This window comes from Nomascus leucogenys, chromosome 7b, assembly GCF_006542625.1.
Source record: "Nomascus leucogenys isolate Asia chromosome 7b, Asia_NLE_v1, whole genome shotgun sequence".
Lineage (NCBI taxonomy): Eukaryota > Metazoa > Chordata > Mammalia > Primates > Hylobatidae > Nomascus > Nomascus leucogenys.
This window is the reverse complement of record NC_044387.1, coordinates 92,636,372-92,660,252: the sequence shown is the minus strand read 5'-3', so window position 1 is coordinate 92,660,252 and position 23,881 is coordinate 92,636,372. Positions and strand designations below refer to the sequence as shown.

Genomic DNA, 23,881 nt, shown 5'->3' with positions numbered 1-23,881 from the left:
CAAAATCAGAGGTGACATCGGACTTCTCTTCCAGCATTGCTAAGAGTCAAATATTGACCTCACCAAGATGAACCTCATTCCTGGTGGTATCATACTTAACACTTTCTTTTTATCCATTTCAAACCCTCTCAAGATTTTTGTTGCTGTTGTTGTTTTCGTTTTTTTTTTCTTTTTTTCTTACTACATGACCACTTGTCCTATTAAATATCCAGCCTTAGTAACTAAGTTGGAATATTATCACAGATTATATTTTGGCCATATTTATATTTTTCTTCTGTAACATTTATAATAATGCTTTCTTCATATTGTAAATTCAGTAACCCTAATAAAAATTTCAGAATTTTTTTTACATCTTTCCATTTTTTTTCCATTATTACATAAGATCTTTTCTTAAAAGATGGTGTTCACACTAAAAATAGTTTTTGAGACGAATGGGAATAACTGCCTTCTTTTGACTTCAGTGATTTTCTGCACCATTTCTAAACTTGTCATTATTTCCGCTTGAATACACATTAAGAAAGTGACATTAGAAGTGTTGGGGTGGGGGCCAGGTACGGTGGCTCAGCCTGTAATCCCAGCACTTTGGGAGGCTGAGGTGGGTGGATCACGAGGTCAGGAGATTGAGACCATCCTGGCTAACAGGTGAAATCCCGTCTCTATTAAAAATACAAAAAATTAGCCGGGCGTGGTGGCGGGCGCCTGTAGTCCCAGGTACTCGGGAGGCTGAGGCAGGAGAATGACGTGAACCCGGGAGGCAGAGCTTGCAGTGAGCCAAGATCAAGCCACTGCACTCCAGCCTGGGCAACAGTGGGAGACTCCGTCTAAAACAAAAAAGAAGTGTGGGGGTGGGGGGGAACTGGATAGATAAAAATTATTCCCTTAGCATATTTATTAGCCAACAATGCAACTTAATGCATCTTTGATGATGTGTAATTAGGTATTAAAATTTTTTGTAACTAGAAATGTTATTGGTCAGTGAGAATTACTGTAGATAATTTCAGGTAACCTGGGGATAATTGGGCTGGCTAAAAGGCCTGAGTCAATATATAAAGCACTCAATTTAGGAAAAAAATGATTGTTCTTCATATTAGTCCTCTGTTTAGCTATATTGGGAAATGCAACTTCATATAAAACATGAGGAGAAAAACAGTAATTATTTCATAATTTTAAATAAATTTCTAAAGATACAAAATGGCAACTAGAAAATAGTCCTTCAAACCATAATGTACTGATATTTTTTTCTAAAGGGTCAATTATCTTTGCACAAAGTTAAGGAGTTTTATTCGCTTTAAATTACTGGTTTAATTTAGATTTCTAATTCTTATTTTAATTAGTTGCCCTGATTTTTTTTCCTTGATTTTCTCTCTCTCACACCAGGGTTTCCACAGGGAAGTTTTTGGGTTGTTGTGGGTGGAAGGATAGCTATATTAGTACAGTTAGACAGATTTATCAGATACATGTGCCACCACTACATTCCAAATTCTTATCACATTCCATGTTCTCAGTATCCTTTGGTGGTGTTTATGCTAATAGGAAAACAATAACATATTAAAATGAAAAGTACAATAAGTGATGTTAGAGGTAGATGGGGGTGGATAGAGAAAAGATGGATTTGGGGTAAGTATATATAGTACTATCATTTCAACTATAATATGCAGTTACAGTTCAATACAAACTCAACTCACTGTTAATAGACAAGCCACAAGCAGTTCATAAAGTGACAAGAAATTGAACCAGCAATCATTACTTATCACTTTTGGATTATGGATGCATTCATTTAGGGTATTCTTTATGAAAATGCAACAACCATGGCACTAAATCTCTCTGGGGTGAGAATGAAGTTCATAGAAGACATGCACATGTAGACAGTTCTGGCAGCTCTAATAACCAGCAAAAAACATTTGCTTTGTAATTTACATGATCAAAAGTTAAAAGTATGGATATTGTCTTAAAATATTTCATGTTAATGAGTTAACACAGTCAACAAAAATGTGTATTGAATTTTTAGAGATTCAGTATTGTTTTGAAATTTTAATGGTTACTCCAACTTAGATCAAGTATATTTAAGATGATACAATATGAGTTTTTATCAAAATTATTAGGATAAAATATTTGGTTACATATCTCACAGTGATACACATTTAAAAAAACAATCAAAGAACAAAACAAACAAACCAAAAAAACCCACCCTGATCACTGATGTGCTGATACTCACTTAGCATGACGAATATCTGGCAGAGACCTCTCTAGAGCAATATTGTTGCTGACGAAAATATTAAAACCATTTTCCCTGTAAGCTGAGTCATCATGGTCCTCTTCAGTAAGGGGGTAAGGTTTCCCATGTTCACCTTTCCCTAGCAGGAGAAAACAAAATGAGATTATCATCTCTATAAAAGCCATTTTATCTTCTAGAACAGATACGAAGACTGGAATGTGTATCATCACCTATTGCTGTGCTCTGCAGAAGGAGCTAGTACTAAGATTTTATTATATTAATTGCCTTTAAGTAAATGAAATATACTCAATATAAAAAGCAAACTACACAGAAGTAGAAAGTGTAATCTCACATGGCAGAGAGAACCACTGCCTAGATTTTTAGTGTATGTGTATTAATACTTGTATGCAGATTTTAATACACATACTGATTTGTAATTTGACTTTTTCCAGAATAATTGTATACTTTTTATTTACTTCCAACAGTTGATGTTATTTGATTGTATTCCAATTTACACCATTCCACTGAAAGTATACTATTATTTCTAATTTTCCCATTACAAACAATGAACAACTTTGCTTTCCACAGTTATGAGTTTTTGAAGGGGAAGCATAAATTCCTAGAAATGGAATTACTGAGATAATCTTTAAAGTACGTATAACAGTTTTGACACATCCTGAGACACCTGTAAATTTTCAGCTTCATCAGTAAAATATATATTCCTCATATTTTAATTTGACATTTCTTGATTACTATGAATTAATAATTTCTTATATCTTTATCATTTGTATTTCCTTCATTGTGAAATAAATGATTGTTCAAGAATTTTTAAAAACAGTTTTTGTTTTTTACATACTATATTTATTACATTTTTGTTAATTACATATGTTGCAAATATTTTATTTTATTAAATCTAATTATTTTTTCCATCCAGATGATTTTTTTCTTTTATAATTTCTCATTTTATATTTTATATATTTACAAAAAGGCCTTCCCTAGTCCAATATCATTTTTAGTATCTATTTAAAAACTCAGAGTTTTACTAACATTCTGTTTTTATTTTATCTATTAAAATTTTTGAAACATCTGGAATATGTTTTGGTGTGAGAAGTGAGATAAATATAATTTTTATTTTTTCCAAAGCAAATGTTCAGGCAGTTATAGAAATACTATTTATTGAGGCTGGTCATAGTGGCTCAGGTCTATAATCCCAGCACTTTAGGAGGCCAAGGCAGGCTGATCACCTGAGGCCAGGAGTTTGAGACCAGCCTGGCCAACCTGGCGAAATGCCGTCTCTACTAAAAATACAAAAATTAGCCAGGTGTGGTGGCACACACCTGCAATCTCAGCTACTGGGGAGGCTGAGGAATGAAAATCGCTTCAACCCAGAAGGCAGAGGTTGCAGTAAGCCAAGATTGGGCCACTGCATTCCAGCATGGGTAACAGAACAAAACCCTGTCATATTAAAAAAAAAAAAAATTATTGAGTAATTTGCTTTTTTCTTCCCTGTTTTAAAAGGCTACGTACAAACTTTGTACACTCGCTCATGCATATTTAAACATTATCATGGCATTTCACGGTTATGCCAATGCTTGCATTGGAAACATCATTAGTAACCCCTTTTAATATATGCAAAGCCATTTCTTACTGTATTCTTTTTCCAACTAATAACATGTTTATTTTTCTGTGTGAACGGTTTAATAAACTGGCCTTTCTGGATTTTTTTAGATTACATTAGATTTTCTGGTTCATCCTTATATAATTGATATTTTTATATATATCAGCTATTTTTCAAGTGTTCTGCCTTTGGACCTCAGTGGCGTTTTATACAATTTTCATTCTTTTAGTCCTATGCAATTTTTGGTAAATTTTTGTAGATGTGTTTTATCTTCATTGTATTGTTTGTAGTATCCTTTCTTTCATGACATTTTTCTAAATAGCACACACTAAAGTTATTTATTTTTATACTTCTTATTCAGTCACCAAACTGAACTATTTTTTAAATAATTTTTAAAAACTAGTGTTTTACAGATACACAATGTTTATTTCAAATAATAATATTTTTGCCTCCTCTTTCTTCATAACTCATGATTTCTTATCTAATTATATAGTTAACAATAAATAATTATTAACAGGCATTTACTCTGGTATTGACTTTAATACAATTGCTGTTAAGTATTACAGATTTAAGCTGAGTAATTAATATGTATTTCTGTGTGTATGTGTTTAAGTGTCTAATAATATGTATTTATAACTCATCATTTAAGAAAGAATATTTCTAGTACCCTTTAAAACAAGTTCTTTATTCATTAATATGATTTGAAAAAACACTTTTTAAAAATCTTTAGAGATTTTTATATTTTTCACTTTAGTAACCTTGATTTACAAACATGTTATTCATTTTGTTTTACTAGAATTCAAGGTTTTGTTAGAAAATTTGGTTTCCATATCAGTGATTCCTCAAAAAAAAGGCATCTTTCTTTTCTTAGTTTCTTACTACTACTGCCCTTAAATTCAATAGCCCTGACAGCCAAGATCAAATGGCTGGGGATTGATATGAAATTATATTTTCAAAAAGCAGACTGAAAACCTCTCCAATCAAAGGAAAAGAAACAAAAATATTTAAATGACATTTGGCCTCAAAAAACCAAAACCAAAAACAAAAAACAAAAAACTTCATCTTCTTTGCTTCCCTGTTTGATTTCTTAGGAGAAAATGTCATTTATTACTTTTCAACTTAAATGGAAAATAAATCAGTGAGAAATTTCATGTATATAGCAGCTAGTTATTGAGCATCCATGATATACAAAGTATTGTGTTAAATTACTTCATATAAATTTTTAACCCAACACAGTTACGCCTTGAAATAAACGTTGTGCTACCTAAGTTACATGTAAGTAAATAAAAGAGAGACTAATGTTCACTAGCACTTCCATAGTTAGAAATTAGCCATATAATGTGGGGAAATGTTTAAATGATATAAATCTTTCTTCCATTAATGACAAAATTTGCTGTAAGGTCTCTTGGACTTATGTAGTCTCTGGTTTTAACTAGATCGATGTCATTCCATAAATCCTATTTAAGAAGAAAATTTTATGCCAGGTGCAAGTCAATAAATGTGATACACCACATACACAGAATTAAAAACAAAAATCATATGATTATCTCAATAGATGCAGAAAAAGCATCTGACAAAATCCAGCGTCCCTTTATGATGAAAACCCTCAGTAAAATTGGCATAGAAGGGACATACCTCAAGGTAATAAAAGCCATTTATGACAAACCCACAGGCAACATTATATTGAATGGGGCAGGAGGGAGTTCACAGCATTCACCTGAGAACTGGAACAAAACAAGGATGCCCACTTTCACCACTTCTTTTCAACATAGTCCTGGAAGTCCTAGCCAGGGCAATCAGACAAGAGAAAGAAATAACGGGCATCCAAATTGGTAAAAAGGAAGTCAAACTGTCATGGTTCACCAATGATATAATCATGTACCGTGAAAATCCTAAAGACTCATCCAAAAAGCTCCTAGTTTACTAGTTTACTGAATTCATTTACCAGTAAAAATTCATTTTTACTGGTAAATGAATTCAGTAAAGTTTCAGTATACAAAATTGATGAATACAAATCAGTAACACTGCTATGTATCAACGGTGACTAAGCTGAGAATCAAATCAACAACTTAACCACTGTTACAAGAGCCGTAAAAAAAAAAAAAAAAAAAAAAAAAAATTAAAACACATCCCATGCTCATGGATGGGTAGAATCAATATTGTGCAAATGACCATACTATCAAAAGCAATCTATACATTTAATGCAATTCCAATCAAAATGCTATCATAATTCTTCACAGAACTATAAAAAACAATCCTAAAGTTCATATGGAACTAAAAAAGATCCCACATAACCAAAGCAAGACTAAGAAAAAAAAACAAATCTGGAGGCATCACATTACCTGACTTCAAATTATACTACAAGGCTATAGTTATCAAAACAGCATGGTATTGGTATAAAAACAGGCATGTACACCACTGGAACAGATTAGGGAGCCCAGAAATAAAGGCAAATACTTGTAGCCAACTGATTTTTGACAAAGCAAACAAAAACACAAAGTGGAGAAAGGACATCCTATTCAACAAAGCGTGCTGGAATAATTGGCAAGCCACATACAGAAGATCAAAACTGGATTCTCATCTCTCAATTTATACAAAAATCAACTCAAGATGGATCAAAAACTTAAATCTTAGACCTAAAATCATAAAAATTCTAGAAGATAAAATCAGAAAAACCCTTCTAGACATTGGCTTAGGCAAAGACATCATGACCAAGAACCCCAAAGCAAATGCAAGAAAAACAAAGATAAATATATGGGACTTAATTAAATTCAAAAGTTTCTGTGCAGCGAAAGATATAATCAGCAGACTAAACAAACAACCAACAGAGTGGGAAAACATCTTCACAAACTATGTGTCTGACAAAGGACTAACATCCAGTATCAAACATATGAAAAAGTGCTCAACATCACTAATTATGAAGGAAATCCAAATTAAAACCATAATGTGATACCATCTTACTCCTGTGAGAATGGCCACAATTTAAAAATCAAAAAATAGTGGATGTTGGTGTGGATGTGATTAAAGAGGAACACTTTTGCACGGCTGGTGGCAATGTAAACTAGTACAATCACTATGGAAAACAGTATGGAAATTTTTTAAAGAACTAAAAGTAGAACTACCATTTGATTCACAAGCCTGCTACTGGGTATCTACTCAGAAGGAAAGAAGTCATCGTAAGAAAAAGACACTTTATGCATGTTTATAACAGCACAATTCGCAATTGCAAAAATATGGAACCAGCCTAAATGCTCATTAACCAATGAGTGTATAAAGAAAATGTGGCATATACATACCATGGAATACTACTCAGCCAAAAAAAGGAATGAAACAATGGCATTTGTAGCAACCTGGATGGAGCTGTAGACCATCATTTTAAGTGAAGTAACTCAGGAATGGAAAACCAAACATCATATGTTCTCACTTGTAAGTGGGAGCTATGATATGAGGATACAAAGGCATAAGAACAATATTATGGACTCTGGGCACTCAGGGGTAAAGCTACCAGAGTAAAGGGTAAAAGACTACACATTGGGTTCAGTGGACACTGCTTAGGTGATGGGTACACCCAAATCTCAGAAGTCACCACTAAAAAATTTATCCATGTAAACACCACCTGTTTTCCCAAAACTATGGAAATAATAAAAAAAGAAAATTGTACTGTAAAGTAGCCTTTCTTTTCTTCAACATATTTTTATTTTCATTTATTTATTTATTTATTTATTTATTTATTTATTTATTTATTCATTTGAGATGGAATCTCGCTCTGTCACCCAGGCTGGAGTGCAGTGGCGCGATCTCAGCTTACTGCCAGCTCCACCTCCCAAGTTCAAGCAATTCTCCTGCCTCAGCCTCCCGAGTAGCTGGGATTACAGGCACCTGCCACCATGCCTAGCTAATTTTTGTATTTTTAGTAGAGACAAGGTTTCACCATGTGAGTCAGGTTGGTCTCGAACTTCTGGCCTCAGGTTACTTTCTCAGCTTGGCCTCTCAAAGTGCTGAGATTACAGGCACGAGCCACCGCGCCCGGCCAACATATTTTTATTTTCAAATTAATATGCCCTAAGTAAAATGTATACATCCACCCGAAGCTTCTTTTAAAAAATGTTTGTACAGATATTTTTAGTGCTGAGCCTTTAGATTCAGTCACTTCTAAGACTACAAAGTAAAAATTTAAAGCTACACATTCATTAGAACACCTGTCAATTAAAGGGAAATTTATTTTATTTCTACCTCAATTTGGTGTTCAGAGTGATGAATCTCATGAGATAAAGCTTTTTAAATGAATGAATGATTCCCTAAAGGTATAAAACAAAACTTGTCAGTCACCAATTGTGGCATACTAGACATTCCTTCTTTGCAGTTGTGAGAATAGGATTTAAAATGGTATGTTTTTATACACAAAGCCAGCAGTTTTTACTGCAAATTCCATCAACTCATCTTAAGTTCTAATAGGTAGAGCCTCATGGTCTATATTGTCTCATACAGTTTTACATTGCTTTTGCAAACAACAAAACAAAATAAAGCAGAAGACTCTAAACAAAAAAAAATAGTATGTTTGAATATTTATGATAATATTCAGAGGTTTTAACAGTAGTTATTTCTCTATTGCTACACCTATTTCAACACTGAAATTTATAATATAATTTACTATTATCAAATGTAAAATCAATAGAGCATCTTTCTTTAAATATGAGAATTAGTGTACCATCTGCTATGTTCAAATTAGTATGAAAGGTATGTGAGATGTTTTAAATAATCAAAATATACAAATTAAATATGATATTTAAATGTATAAGTATTAAGCAGAAAAATTGCTGTCTTACAAATATGTCCTTGATACTATGTATACTTAAGGCAGATAGTAGATACTTAACATGAAATTTATGTTAATTTTCTCATTGTCTACCTGGCATTTTTCCCCCCGGCTAAATGACATTTTATTTAGCATGGCAGTCTTGTACATTGGCATGCCTACCAATTTTTGATATGTTTATTGATTGTCTACTATATGCACCACTGGGTAGGGAAATTGAAAATATGGATAGTATAACCCCAGGCCTGAAAGAGCTAGAAATATTCTATAATTGAAAAGATATAGGGAAAACTTATAAACCAGCAATTGTGATATGGTAACGTATTTGTGGAATTGAATGAACTAAACAATAAGACCTAGAAGAGTTTCAAAATTATGGCAAACTAATGAACTTTGTATAAACTAGAAACTGCAACTAGAAAAAGTGAGATTTCAGCTCAAATTGGAAGAAGAGTAGAGAATTAAAATAGTTTTTGTGTTAAATATGGGGCTAGGGAGACTTTACATAAGAAGAAATGGGGGTGAATGAATTTGTACAGACAGGACTTTTGAAAATCCTGTTTGGAATATAATAAATCTATCTAAATAGAGATCTCATAAGACGGAATAGTGAGAGATAAAGTAGGTTTATGTGTCGGGGAAAAAAAAACCCTGCTAGTGATACTTTAAAGTATTTTAAGTATTTCTTACAAGTAACTACAATACAAGAAAAACATAAATCAGTGTTTTTATACTTTTTCTGAGGAATATTGAGCAATAAGCAGTTGAAATACTCAAGAATTTTTATAGTCAGACCTCTGCTCAAATATGATTTTTTGGAGAGAGTTTTCATAATTAACACAAACCAGCATACTCAGGACATTAGGACCTATTTCCCAAATTTGCTTTTTTTTTCCCATATACTACTTACTATTCTACATTTATGTTTTCACCTGTTAACCAACTAATGTTCCCATTGGGATGTATGCTCCGCAGAAGCAGGAACTTTTTGATCTTCATTGTAATGTCTCCAGCAGCAATAAGAGTGACTGCCACATAACAGGTACGCCACACATATTTTATGAGTGCCATATGAATATGAGGTGCTAAGAATTTGGGCTTATTACTCAGGGGAAATGAAGAAAGAGAGTCATGTATTTATTCAAAAGCACATATTAAGCACCTACTCTGTGAGAAGGTCTGGGGATGAAATATGAACACCACAGTTATTAACTTTGATATCAAGTTTGAGAGAAAAAACCCAGAATATTGTGATTTAAAACATATTTTAATAATCTAGGAGCATTGAGAGCTGGGAATGTGTCTTTATGTCTTTGGGTGAGAAATCATTAGCATAGTGATTTGTTCCCCTGTGAAATGAATGGAGAAATGAATCAATGCACTTTGTACTATGAGGCAGACAAAGGATTTATCACAATGAGATGGGACCCATAAACAGACAGTAACTACTGTTTCATTCTTGGGCAGGGGCAGGGGAGTGAGGGCGGTTTGGAAATGGGGAGATGTAAGTCAAAAGATATAAAACAGCATATATGTAAGATAAACAAGTTTAGAGCTCTAGTGTACATAAGGATTAAGGTAATAAAATGGTATTGTATTAGAGAGTTTTGTTAAACAAGTAGATTTTATCTGCTGTTGTCACGCAAACAAAAGTAACTGAGATAATACATATGTTAATCTGCTTTACTATAGTAATAATTTTACAATCTATGTGTATTCCATAACATTATATTGTGAGCCTTAAATATACACAATACAATTTATTTTTTTAAAGGCAACAGGTAGGCAGGCAGAAAACAAGTGTCACAGACATGATACTGAGAGGTGAGTGCATGCATATAGGGAGATTAGGAATCCCAACCAGGGTGTGGTATGGCAAGAGTGTGGTTTTTATAAGGTGGAGTAGTAAGAGACATAACCAGAAAGGTAGTAAATTGTTGGGGTTACCTTATTCTGGAAGTAGTACATCTTAATTTGAGTGAAGTATAGTAAGTTAATAATCCATACTGACATCTCTAGGGTAATGCTGGGCGCTGTGGCTCACGTCTGTAATCCCAGCACTTTGGGAGGCTGAGAAAGGTGGATCACAAGGTCAGGAGTTCAAGACCAGCCTGGCCAAGATGGTGAAACCCCATCTCTACTAAAACTACAAAAATTAGCTGAGCACAGTGGCAGGCGCCTGTAATTCCAGTTACTTGGGAGGCTGAGGCAGGAGAATCGCTTGAACCTGGGTGGCAGAGGTTGTAGTGAGCCAAAATTGCACCACTGAACTCCAGCCTGGGTGACAGAGTGAGACTCCATCTCAAAAAAATAAAAATAAATTTAAAAAAATTTAAAAAGTAGCACAAGAATATTTAATATAAAACCTAACAATGAAGAGAAATGAAGTAATAAAAATCCTGTCTATGTAACAAAAAAGCAGAAAAAGGATGAATCAAGGATTATATAACAAATGAGACATATAGAAAACAAACAGCCAAACTTAAATGAATAGATTCCTTCTTAAAAAAAAAAGTTACGAAGATTAACAAGAAGAAATTTAATATTAAAATAGTCCTATATCTATTTTTAAAAGTTGAAAATTCCAGGCCCAGGTGAACACTCTGGTGAATTATTCTGACATTAAAGTAAGAAATAGTAATATTCTTATACAAATTTTTTAGAAAACAGAGGAACTTATTTTTATTTTCTTGCCAGCATGGATCTGATATCAAAGCCAGGTAAGAGCATTGTGAGAAAGGAATGCCACAGATTTATGTCTCTCATGAGGATAGGTGGAGAAATCCTTAAAAAATATTAGCAAGGAGGGGTGGAACCAAGATGATCTAATAGGAACAGCTCCAGTCTACAGCTCCCAGGGTGAGCGAAGCAGAAGACAAATGATTTCTGCATTTCCAATTGAGGTACTGGGTGCATCTCACTGGGGATTGTCGGACAGTGGGGGCAGGACAGCGGGTGCAGTGCACCGAGCCTGAGCCAAAGCAGGGCGAGGCATTGCCTCACCCGGGAAATGCAAGGGGTCAGGGAATTCCCTTTCCTGGCCAAGGAAAGGGATGACAGACGGCACCTGGAAAATTGGGTCACTACCACCCTGATACTGCACTTTTCTGACGGTCTTAGCAAACAGCACACCAGGAGATTATATCCCATGCCTGGCTCGGAGGGTCCTACGCCCACAGAGCCTCGCTCACTGCTAGCACAGCAGTCTGAGATCAAACTGCAAGGCAGCAGCGAGGCTGGGGGAGGGGCGCCCACCATTGCCGAGGCTTGAGTAGGTAAACAAAGTGGCTGGGAATCTTGAACTACGTGGAGCCCACCACAGCTCAAGGAGGCCGGGCTGCCTCAGTAGACTCCACCTCTGGGGGCAGGGCATAGCCAAACAAAAGGCAGCACAAACCTCTGCAGACTTAAATGTCCCTGTCTGACAGCTTTGAAGACAGTAGTGGTTCTCCCAGCAATGCAGCTGGAGATCTGAGAACGGACAGACTGCCTCCTCAAGTGGGTCCCTGACCCCTGAGTGGCCTAACTGGGAGGCACCCCCAAGTAGGGGCAGACTGACACCTCAAATGGCCGGGTACTCCTCTGAGACAAAACTTCCAGAGGAACGATCAGGCAGCAACATTTGCTGTTCACCAATATCTGCTGTTCTGCAGCCTCCGCTGCTGATACCCAGGCAAACAGGGTCTAGAGTGGACTTCTGGCAAACTCCAACAGACCTGCAGCTGAGGGTCCTGACTGTCAGAAGGAAAACTAACAAACAGAAAGGACATCCACACCAAAACCCCATCTGTACGTCAACATCATCAAAGACCAAAGGTAGATAAAACCACAAGGATGGGGAAAAAAAAGAGCAGAAAAACTGAAAATTCTAAAAATCAGAGCGCCTCTCCTCCTCCAAAGGAACACAGCTCCTCACCAGCAACAGAAAAAAGCTGGACAGACAATGACTTTGACTAGTTGAGAGAAGCAGCCTTCAGATGATCAAACTACTCCAAGCTAAAGGTGGAAGTTCGAACCCATGGCAAACAAGTTAAAAACCTTGAAAAAAGATTAGACGAATAGCTAACTAGAATAACCAATGCAGAGAAGTCCTTAAAGGACCTGATGGAGCTGAAAACCATGGCACGAGAACTACGTGACGAATGCACAAGCCTCAGTAGCCGATTCGATCAACTGGAAGAAAGGGTATCAGGGATGGAAGATCAAATGAATGAAATGAAGCGAGAAGAGAAGTTTAGAGAAAAAAGAATAAAAAGAAACGAACGAAGCCTCCAAGAAATATGGGACTATGTGAAAAGACCAAATCTACGTCTGATTGGTGTACCTGAAAGTGACGGGGAGAATGGAACCAAGTTGGAAAACACTCTGCAAGATATTATCCAGGAGAACTTCCCCAATCTAGCAAGGCAGGCCAACATTCAGATTCAGGAAATACAGAGAATGCCACAAAGATACTCCTCGAGAAGAGCAACTCCAAGACACATAATTGTCAGATTCACCAAAGTTGAAATGAAGGAAAAAATGTTAAGGGCAGCCAGAGAGAAAGGTCAGGTTACCCACAAAGGGAAGCCCATCAGACTAACAGCAGATCTCTCAGCAGAAACTCTACAAGCCAGAAGAGAGTGGGGGCCAATATTCAACATTCTTAAAGAAAAGAATTTTCAACCCAGAATTTCATATCCAGCCAAACTAAGCTTCATAAGTGAAGGAGAAATAAAATACTTTACAGACAAGCAAATGCTGAGACATATTGTCACTACCAGGCCTGCCCTACAAGAGCTCCTGAAGGAAGCACTAAACATGGAAAGAAACAACCAGTACCAGCCCCTGCAAAAACATGCCAAATCGTAAAGACCATCGAGGCTAGGAAGAAACTGCATCAACTAATGAGCAAAATAACCAGCTAACATCATAAAGACAGGATCAACTTCACACATAACAATATTAACCTTAAATGTAAATGGGCTAAATTCTCCAATTAAAAGACACAGACTGGCAAATTGGATAAAGAGTCAAGACCCATCAGTGTGCTGTATTCAGGAAACCCATCTCATGTGCAGAGACACAAATAGGCTCAAAATAAAAGGATGAAGGAAGATCTACCAAGCAAATGGAAAACAAAAAAAGGCAGGGGTTGCAATCCTAGTCTCTGATAAAATAGACTTTAAACCAACAAAGATCAAAAGAGACAAAGAAGGCCATTACATAATGGTAAGGCATCAATTCAACAAGAAGAGCTAACTGTCCTAAATATATATGCACCCAATACAGGAGCACTCAGATTCATAAAGCAAGTTCTTAGAGAGCTACAAAGAGACTTAGACTCCCACACAATAATAATGGGAGACTTTAACACCCCACTGTCAACATTAGACAGATCAACAAGACAGAAAGTTAACAAGGATACCCAGGAATTGAACTCAGCTCTGCACCAAGTGGACCTAATAGACATCTACAGAACTCTCCACCCCAAATCATCAGAATATACATTCTGCTCAACACCATACCATGCCTATTCCAAAATTGACCACATAGTTGGAAGTAAAGCACTCCTCAATAAATGTAAAAAAAACAGAAATTATAACAAACTGCCTCTCAGACCACAGTGCAACCAAAGTAGAACTCAGGATTAAGAAACTCACTCAAAACCACACAACTACATGGAAACTGAACCACCTGCTCCTGAATGACTGCTGGGTACATAATGAAATGAAGGCAGAAATAAAGATGTTCTTTGAAACCAATGAGAACAAAGACACAACATACCAGAATCTCTGGGACACATTCAAAGCAGTGTGTAGAGGGAAATTTATAGCACTAAATGCCCACAAGAGAAAGCAGGAAAGATCTAAAATTGACACCCTAACATCACAATTAAAAGAACTAGCGAAGCAAGAGCAAACACATTCAAAAGCTAGCAGAAGGCAAGAAATAACTAAGATCAGAGCAGAACTGAAGGAGATAGAGACACAAAAAACTCTTAAAAAATCAATGAATCCAGGGGCTGGTTTTCTGAAAAGATCAACAAAATTGATAGACTGCTAGGAAGACTAATAAAGAAGAAAAGAGAGAATAATCAAATAGACACAATAAAAAATGATAAAGGGGATATCACCACCGATCCCACAGAAATACAAACTACCATCAGAGAATACTATAACAACTCTACGCAAATAAACTAGAAAATCTAGAAGAAATGGATAAATTCCTCGACACATACACTCTCCCAAGACTAAACCAGGAAGAAGTTAAATCTCTGAATAGATCAATAACAGGCACTGAAATTGAGGCAATAATTAATGGCTCACCAGCCAAAAAAAGTCCAGGACCAGACGGATTCACAGCCGTATTCTACCAGAGATACAAGGAGGAGCTGGTACCATTCCTTCTGAAACTATTCCAATCAATAGAAAAAGAGGGAATCCTCCCTAACTCATTTTATGAGGCCAGCATCATCCTGATACCAAAGCCTGGCAGAGACACAACCAAAAAAGAGAATTTTAGACCAATATCCCTGATGAACATCGATGCAAAAATCCTCAACAAAATACTGGCAAACCGAATGCAGCATCACATCAAAAAGCTTATATGGCATGATCAAGTGGGCTTCATCCCTGGGATGCAAGGCTGGTTCAACATATGCAAATCAATAAATGTAATCCAGCCTATAAACAGAACCAATGACAAAAAACACATGATTATCTTAATAGATGCAGAAAAGGCCTTTGACAAAATTCAACAGCCCTTCATGCTAAAACTCTCAATAAATTAGGTATTGATGGGACGTATCTCAAAATAATATGAGCTATTTATGACAAACCCACAGCAAATATCATACTGAATGGGCAAAAACTGGAAGCATTCCCTTTGAATACTGGCACAAGACAGGGATGCCCTGTCTCACCACTCCTATTCAACATAGTGCTGGAAGTTCTGGCCAGGGCAATAAGGCAGGAGAAGGAAATAAAGGGTATTCAATTAGGAAAAGAGGAAGTCAAATTCTCTCTATTTGTAGATGACATGATTGTGTATCTAGAAAACCCCATCATCTCAGCCCAAAACCTCCTTAAGCTGATGAGCGACATCAGCAAAGTCTCAGGATACAAAATCAATGTGCAAAAATCACGAGCATTCTTATACACCAATAACAGACAAACAGAGACAAATCATGAGTGAACTCCCATTCACAATTGCTTCAAAGGGAATAAAATACCTAGGAATCCAATTTACAAGGGATGTGAAGGACCTCTTCAAGGAGAACTACAAACCACTGCTCAATGAAATAAAAGAGGATACAAACAAATGGAAGAACATTCCATGCTCATGGGTTGGAAGAATCAATATTGTGAAAATGGCCATACTGCCCAAGGTAATTCATAGATTCAATGCCATCCCCATCAAGCTACCAATGACTTTCTTCACAGAATTGGAAAAAACTACTTTAAAGTTCATATGGAACCAAAAAAAAGCCCGCATTGTCAAGACAATCCTAAGCCAAAAGAACAGAGCTGGAGGCATCACGCTACCTGACTTCAAACTATACTATAAGGCTACAGTAACCAAAACAGCATGGTACTGGTACCAAAACAGAGATATAGACAAATGGAACAGAACAGAGCCCTCAGAAATAATACCACACATCTACAACCATCTGATCTTTGACAAACCTGACAGAAACAAGAAATGGGGAAAGGATTCCCTATTTAATAAATGGTGCTGGGAAAACTGGCTAGCCATTTGTAGAAAGCTGATACTGGATCCCTTCCACCTTTTACAAAAATTAATTCAAGATGGATTAAAGACTTAAATGTTAGACCTAAAACCATTAAAATCCTACAAGAAAACCTAGGCAATACCATTCAGGACATAGGCGTGGGCAAGGACTTCATGTCTAAAACACCAAAAGCAATGGCAACAAAAGCCAAAATTGACAAATGGGATCTAATTAAACTAAAGAGCTTCTGCACAGCAAAAGAAACTACCATCAGAGTGAACAGGCAACCTACAAACCGGGAGAAAATTTTTGCAACCTAATCATCTGACAAAGGGCTAATATCCAGAATCTACCATGAACTCAAACAAATTTACAAGAAAAAAACAACCCCATCAAAAAGTGGGCAAAGGACATGAACAGACACTTCTCAAAAGAAGACATTTATGCAGCCAAAAAACACATGAAGAAATGCTCATCATCACTGGCCATCAGAGAAATGCAAATCAAAACCACAGTGAGATACCATCTCACACCAGTTGGAATGGCCATCATTAAAAAATCAGGAAACAACAGGTGCTGGAGAGGATGTGGAGAAATAGGAACACTTGTACACTGTTGGTGGGACTGTAAACTAGTTCAACCATTGTGGAAGTCACTGTGGCGATTCCTCAGGGATCTAGAACTAGAAATACCATTTGACCCAGCCATCCCATTACTGGGTATATACCCAAAGGACTGTAAATCATGCTGCTATAAAGACACAGGCACACGTATGTTTATTGCAGCACTATTCACAATAGCAAAGAGTTGGAACCAACCCACCCAAATGTCCAACAACAACAGACTGGATTAAGAAAATGTGGCACATATACACCATGGAATAGTATGCAGCCATAAAAAATGATGAGTTCATGTCCTTTGTAGGGACATGGATGAAACTGGAAAACATCATTCTCAGTAAACTATCACAAGGACAAAAAACCAAACACTGCATGTTCTCACTCATAGGTGGGAATTGATCAATGAGACACAGGAAGGGGAACATCACACTCCGGGGACTGTTGTGGGGTGGGGGGAGGGGGGAGGGACAGCATTAGGAGATATACCTAATGTTAAATGATGAGTTAATGGATGCAGCACACCAACATGGCACATGTATATATATGTAACAAACCTGCTCGTTGTGCACATGTACCCTAAAACTTAAAGTATAATAAAAAAATTAGCAAATTTAATCTACCAATATTTTAAAATATAATATATCATGACCAATAGAGATTTATTCCAAAAATACAATGTTGGCTTAACATTCAATATCAATAAATACATAGTTCACCACAGTAACAGAATAGAAGATAGGTCTTAATGTTATCTCAATATAGGCAAAATATTCATTGGAGTAAAAGTTGATACACATTCTTAATGAAAGTTTTCAGAAACCTAGGAATAGAAGGGAATTTTCATGAATCAGACAAAGGGTATCCACGATGAAAATACAGCAAATGTCACACATCATTGACAAAATAGTGAACACTTTCCCCGCTGAGGTTAGAAACATAATAATGTCAAGCATCAATACTTCTATTCAATTGGACCCCATCGATACTATCTGTTGATACTGTCAAGTGATATAAGGCAAGAAAAAATAAAAGCTATATATATGTATATAGTAAAGAAAAAATAAAACATTATTTTAGATAACATAAGTGTATACAAAACTTCCTACAAAATTTTAAAGTATAAAAATTAACTTACTAGTTAATTTGGCAAGGTTGTTACTAATGATGGTCTATATATTTCTGTTTATTTTTGTTATTGTTGCCGTTGGTGGTAGTGTTAATGGTGTGGGTAGACCTGTGTGTGTGGGGGGAGGTAGAGGAGGAGTGTTGTGTTTAGTGAGATTAAGGAGCTAAATTAAAAATGTATTTGAGAAATGCACAGTACCTACAAATCCAAGGCAGTACTAAATAACAAGAACATAGCTGAAACTACAAATATTTGGTTATAGAGTAAACCAGAACTAGCTAGTTACCAAAAAAAAAAAAAACTAAAAAAAAAAAAAGAAAAAAAACAAACAGTGCAACCATGCGGGGATAATAACTAGTCACTGTTGATAATACTCACTCTCAATTTTCTGATTGTGGCACTTCTTTTTTTTTTTTTCTTAAATGGAGTCTCACTCTGTTGCCCAGGCTGGAGTGCAGTGATGTGATCTTGGCGCACTGCAACCTCCACCTCCTGGGTTCAAGTGATTCTCCTGCCTCAGCCTCCACAGTAGCTGTGATTACAGGCACCCGCTACCATGCCTGGCTGAATTTTTTGTATTTTTAGTAGAAAGAGTTTCACCATGCGGGCCAGGCTGGTCTTGAACTCCTGACCTCAGGTGATTTGCCCACCTCAGCCTCCCAAAGTGCTGGGATTACAGACATGGGCCACCATGCCCAGCTCTTCATTTTTAGATATAGTTTGCTAATATGCCTAGTACCTGGAGATAGCTCACATTTTTATATTAAACAAAAGCACTATGTAATACTTATTTAGAATAAGAGTTAAAATGTTTATATTCATGCTGAATCTATATATTTTAAAAAGATAACATAAATCTATATGTACACATGGATGTTAAGAATTTGCTATGAATGAAATCAATAATTGGCTATGTTTAAAATATACATGTTGTATAGAAATTTTAGTATTCTTTTTTCAGCTTTCCATGTGGGCTTCTGAAAAGCTTTTATTTCCTAATTTTGTAGTTACCAAATTATCATGAAAAATATTTCTTGTTTGAGACAATGCAGGAGAAACCCTGCTAAATATTACACGTTAACATTTTAATCATGTTGAATCTTATTTAGTTTCATCCACCATTAGCAAATATGGGTTCTGCTTACATAGATAAAATTACAAAGGTTTTACGGTCATTAAGGACTAACGATAATGTGTTTTTTTTTGTCTGTTAAAATATCTGTAATTTATGTACTACAGAATTTCTGTTTTCTCTCTCTCCCTCCTATCCTCATTTATTCCCAAGAAGTGCTTGATTTAGTTTCCATGCATTGCATTCCTCACAAAGTGATACCCCTGCCCCCACCCTTGTTTTATTAACTCAAACTAAATGGAACACTACTGCCAAATGTGTCTCAGTTGGTCTGTTAGCATCTTCCTTTGAGTAAAAATCACAAACTATCAGAATGTCATGGACTGAACATTTTTAACTACATCTAAGAAAATGGGCAATACAATAACGAATGAAGTATTTTACATGTCATTTGAAGCATGAGAAGTTGATACTAAAAACTATCAAAGAAAGTAAAAAGAACTATAAAGAAAATAAATAAGCCATTGGTAAAGGGGCAAAATAGATTAAATGCATCAAAATAAAAAAGATTAGAAAACTACAAGAGAAAAGACAAAATTTGGAGATATATGCCTTTTGATCAATTTCTTTCAATAAAGAAGTAAAAGACTAATAAAATAAATAATTTTATAATCTCTTATTCGTAGCATTGTAAGAAGACGAATGAAATTGCATTTTACTATATAATAAGGAAAATATAGAGGCTGTGATCCTAAATGAGTTCAAGACAAAAAAAATGACCATAGTTAAGTATTAACAGAGACCCTGAAATGGTCATGGCTTTTAGATATCACAAATGTTGAAAGTAAGTTTAAGGAAATGTATTATGCTGTGATTACTATGTGCATTCTTGTGTTTAATCTATTTCAGTTTAATTTATGCAAAATGTTTCGTATAGTAATATATTTATAATATATTTTTAATTTATGCAGATGTATTGCTAATATTTTATATCCTGTGCAAGTGAGAATGAGAACAAGTAGCCATCTGGACCTCCTCCCCACATAGGCAATACGACCAGCTCAGCACAGTGACTATGCAGAACAGAGGTCAGTGCTGGTGTTTCCTGTGGTTTAACTAGCTCATTCTCATTAGTTCTAGTTAGATCTTTAATGACATAATTATTGGTGTTTGCTTGAAAAGAAATATACATAAACTTAATAATAATGATATCCTTCTCTCAAACTTGAGGTTTTTCATTGTATTGAGTCATTAATGCATATATAATCAGATTTAAAAGTTTCTATAACAATTGCCATCTTAATTTCATCATGAGTGACCACAAATGCCTTCTAAGAACATATGTCATTTATTATGTAATTGCACATGATGCTAAAAGAAAGGTGAATTCTTATTCACGAGGTATCACAAAAAAAGGGTGGGGGCATGAGGAAAAATGAAAGGATAGAAAATAAGTCACTTGCTATTGTCATCCAAGGATAAAAACATAAACATATTCTTCATCAAGGCCAATGTGGTTGGAGATGGGGTGGAGTGGAGAGTAGGATGACTTAGAATATCACAGAAATAAAAGAAGACAACTCATGAAAGTTTTATAATAAGTATAAGTGATATGTAATTTTTGTTTTAAATATAATTGGATTTACATTTCTATGGAACCGGAAAAGACTTTCAACCTCCCCACTGAAGTATAAACATTCTTTCTCCCTCATTTCGATAGAAATGGAATGAAAAATTACTAGTGATCTATGTCTCACAAACTTTCAATTGTTCTAACAAATGTGGAATATAGAGAGTACAGACAACTGAAATATGCAAACTATTATTCTGGTAAAATTTTTGAATGAAGAGATCCTCCTGGGATGTAGAAAGGCCTTCAATTAGAGTAATTTCTTAAAGGATAACTATTAATAAATCCAAATTCACCAATACTAGAAATATCTATATTTTACATTAATCAAATAGCTTTTCTATCTTTATACAAACATTTTCTACTTTCAGCTATGTTTTATAAAATTTTCTTCATTCCTTTCGGTATCTAATAACTACAGGTTATCAGCTGTATGACTTAGAAAGGAAATAAACAACCAACCATGATGTCAGAACACTTCCTGGTATGTAATCTGATCAGGCTTAGTCCCAGTTTCATGCTCCACTCATGGAATTCTCCTTGTCTGAATCTTTCTATAATTATTATGGAAGATCAATTTTACAGAAATTATGGATTGTATCAGTATGAATATCAATAAAACATATTCATGCAATATTATCTTATTCTCTTGGAAACCTTGGAAGTCATTCTTTTTTAAAAGTGTCAGTGAACTGCCACTAAATTTGCCTTCAATAATTTCCTTTTTTTCTGCTTAAAGAACAGACTTGCTTGCAGATGTCAGGAAATTTTTTTTATGCTATAATTTCTCATTATATTGGTTGTTCTTTCTCTGAAAAATAACATTGTCAGATCTCTTCAAAATCACATTTTTAAAAATATAGTTTACATGAAAGTACCTGAGAGGTGTGATGATTGTGATGAACACTGTGCCCATTAGAAACTATACACTTGATACGCAATACATGTTTGTGAAAGTTAGAGAACTGATCACCATTATATTAAACAGGGTTTTAATTTATACAATGAATGTATGAGTGAGTGTTGAACTCGAACAGATAATTTGGTGAACTACTGTTCTAAAATTTTGTTCTAAAATAGTTGTCTTTATATGCGATGACAGGTTTAGAAATCATCCCTAACTATGGTTATTTTTAATGTAATTATCTTTTAAATACATGACTTGAATTGTTTTACTTCAACTTCCTCTCCTAAAATAGCCATTGCTTTTACTAAAATATAATTTTGGCAGAATTTTTTTTAGCCTCTTGTATATTACAGCTTTGGAATGGCGCTGCCAGAAGAAAAATGTACATAAAATTAATACTGGGGAGGGGCAGGGGGGCGGGATAAGCGTGATGTGGCCTGAAAACTTATGCATATCCAATTATTTAGCCATCATCAATTGCCTTTGCCTTTAAACTCCATGGAAAAACACTACATCAATCTTACAGATACATATTTCTAGGCATAAAATTCCCATTGAATTTAAGAATTTGAAAAACTAAATCTACATACTGAGAGAAATTGAGCTAACTAGTGTATAATAATCTGGTGCATTCAGATGTGATTTTTTAGTATCATACTAACAAATACAATGTGAAGAATTAGTCTTTAAAAATCTTTAACTATTATAAACAAAATATTGATATGAGATGGAGGAGAAATCCATGTGTAATTTATAAAGTATCAAAAGACTTGGTTTTTGTCTCCTATTCTTTTATTTGTAATGTATGTTATCTTGCCACATATTTTAATCCCCAAAATGTCAGTTTCTTAATCTTTAAGGGGAAAATTTATGTTTTGGGGTTATTGTTAGACTTTTACAATAAAACTATATAAAAATCTGAAAGTAATAAGTCTCTCAAAACAAAGGACATGTGATATTAATGGCTGTCAGCTTTATGTATTATATTAGAAGCAACCGAAAACCCTGGAATGATTTTCATGCTCTCACAGGTTTGTTTTTTGAATGTTTTGAATAGTTTGATAAGCTTCTATTCTTCCTTTTTTGTGGGGGTATTGGAAGTGGATGATGTTGCAATTTCAGATTTATCATGTTTACATAAGCAATGTGGCTTTCCTCTTCACTCTCTTCTTTCTCTTTTTCTCCTTCTCTTTCTTCTAATTCTTGCTTGTTTTTTATGTGTGTTTTATTTTTTATGTGGGCTTTCTTAATGTGGGTTTAAGGTCTTTGTGTTAATTATCAGTATTTGTCAAAAATAACATGAGCTTTTTTATGTAGCATCCACTTTCCAAATTAGTAGATACATATATAAATTATATGATATGATAAATATTCTATATCATGTTACATGACATTATATATTATATCCCACCAAATGCTACACTCTATTAGACATTTTATATACGTTTAAAAGCTAAACTTTAAAAATATTATCTGAAGCTCTAGTACTTTAAAATAGTAATTACTTCATTGCAATTATCAATATTTTCAAAGGAAAGACTATATAACTTAGTCAGAGAGCCAATGTATTAGAAGAAAAGGAGTTTCACTGAGGAGCTAAGCTATAAGACCATTAAGGGCAATCTTAAGGGCTAGGAGAGATTCAATTCATACTTGTTGCTTGCTACTTAAGATAAAAAATATAAGTAAAGCCAAGAAAACAGAGATAAACTAGATGTAAGTACAAAGGGTTCTTTACACAACTAGCCACAAAAATGTTGCTACTCTTTTGTTTTGTTATTGAAATCTATGCAGATAGAGCAAATATGGTTCGGTCTCATACTGAGCTAAAGAAAATACTACTAGTAGGAACCAAATACAAACTGAAAGTTTCCTCATAAAAGTTACAATTCATGGTGTTTCAATTAAAATTGACTCTACTACTCAATCTCAGAGGAACTCATTAAAATTACTCTCTTCAGTTAAAGCAGACTAATCCCAAAGCAGAGATGAAAGAGAAAGTCCCTATACCTACAGTTGCAATGGTTTTCTTTCCCAAATAAAGCAGATAAAATAATTAAGGATAATTCACTCTAAAGGGCCAAATAGGAAAAAGAAAATTTTGATGAATAACTGAATCCTAGGAAAATAACTCAATGTTTTCCAGTATGATTTAGATAAGGA

The 23,881-nt window shown here is 34.9% G+C and overlaps 1 protein-coding gene across 2 annotated transcripts in view; it reads right to left on the bottom strand.

Annotated features, from left to right (window-relative positions):
• The window catches only part of GALNTL6 (polypeptide N-acetylgalactosaminyltransferase like 6), a 1,250,255-nt gene that overhangs the window by 737,833 nt on the left and 488,541 nt on the right, over positions 1-23,881 (bottom strand). For both annotated transcript variants that reach the window (XM_003257974.4, XM_012507976.2), the window contains one exon: positions 2,216-2,354. In XM_003257974.4, the coding sequence (XP_003258022.2) occupies positions 2,216-2,354 (139 nt within the window). The remainder of the gene's footprint in view (positions 1-2,215; positions 2,355-23,881) is intronic.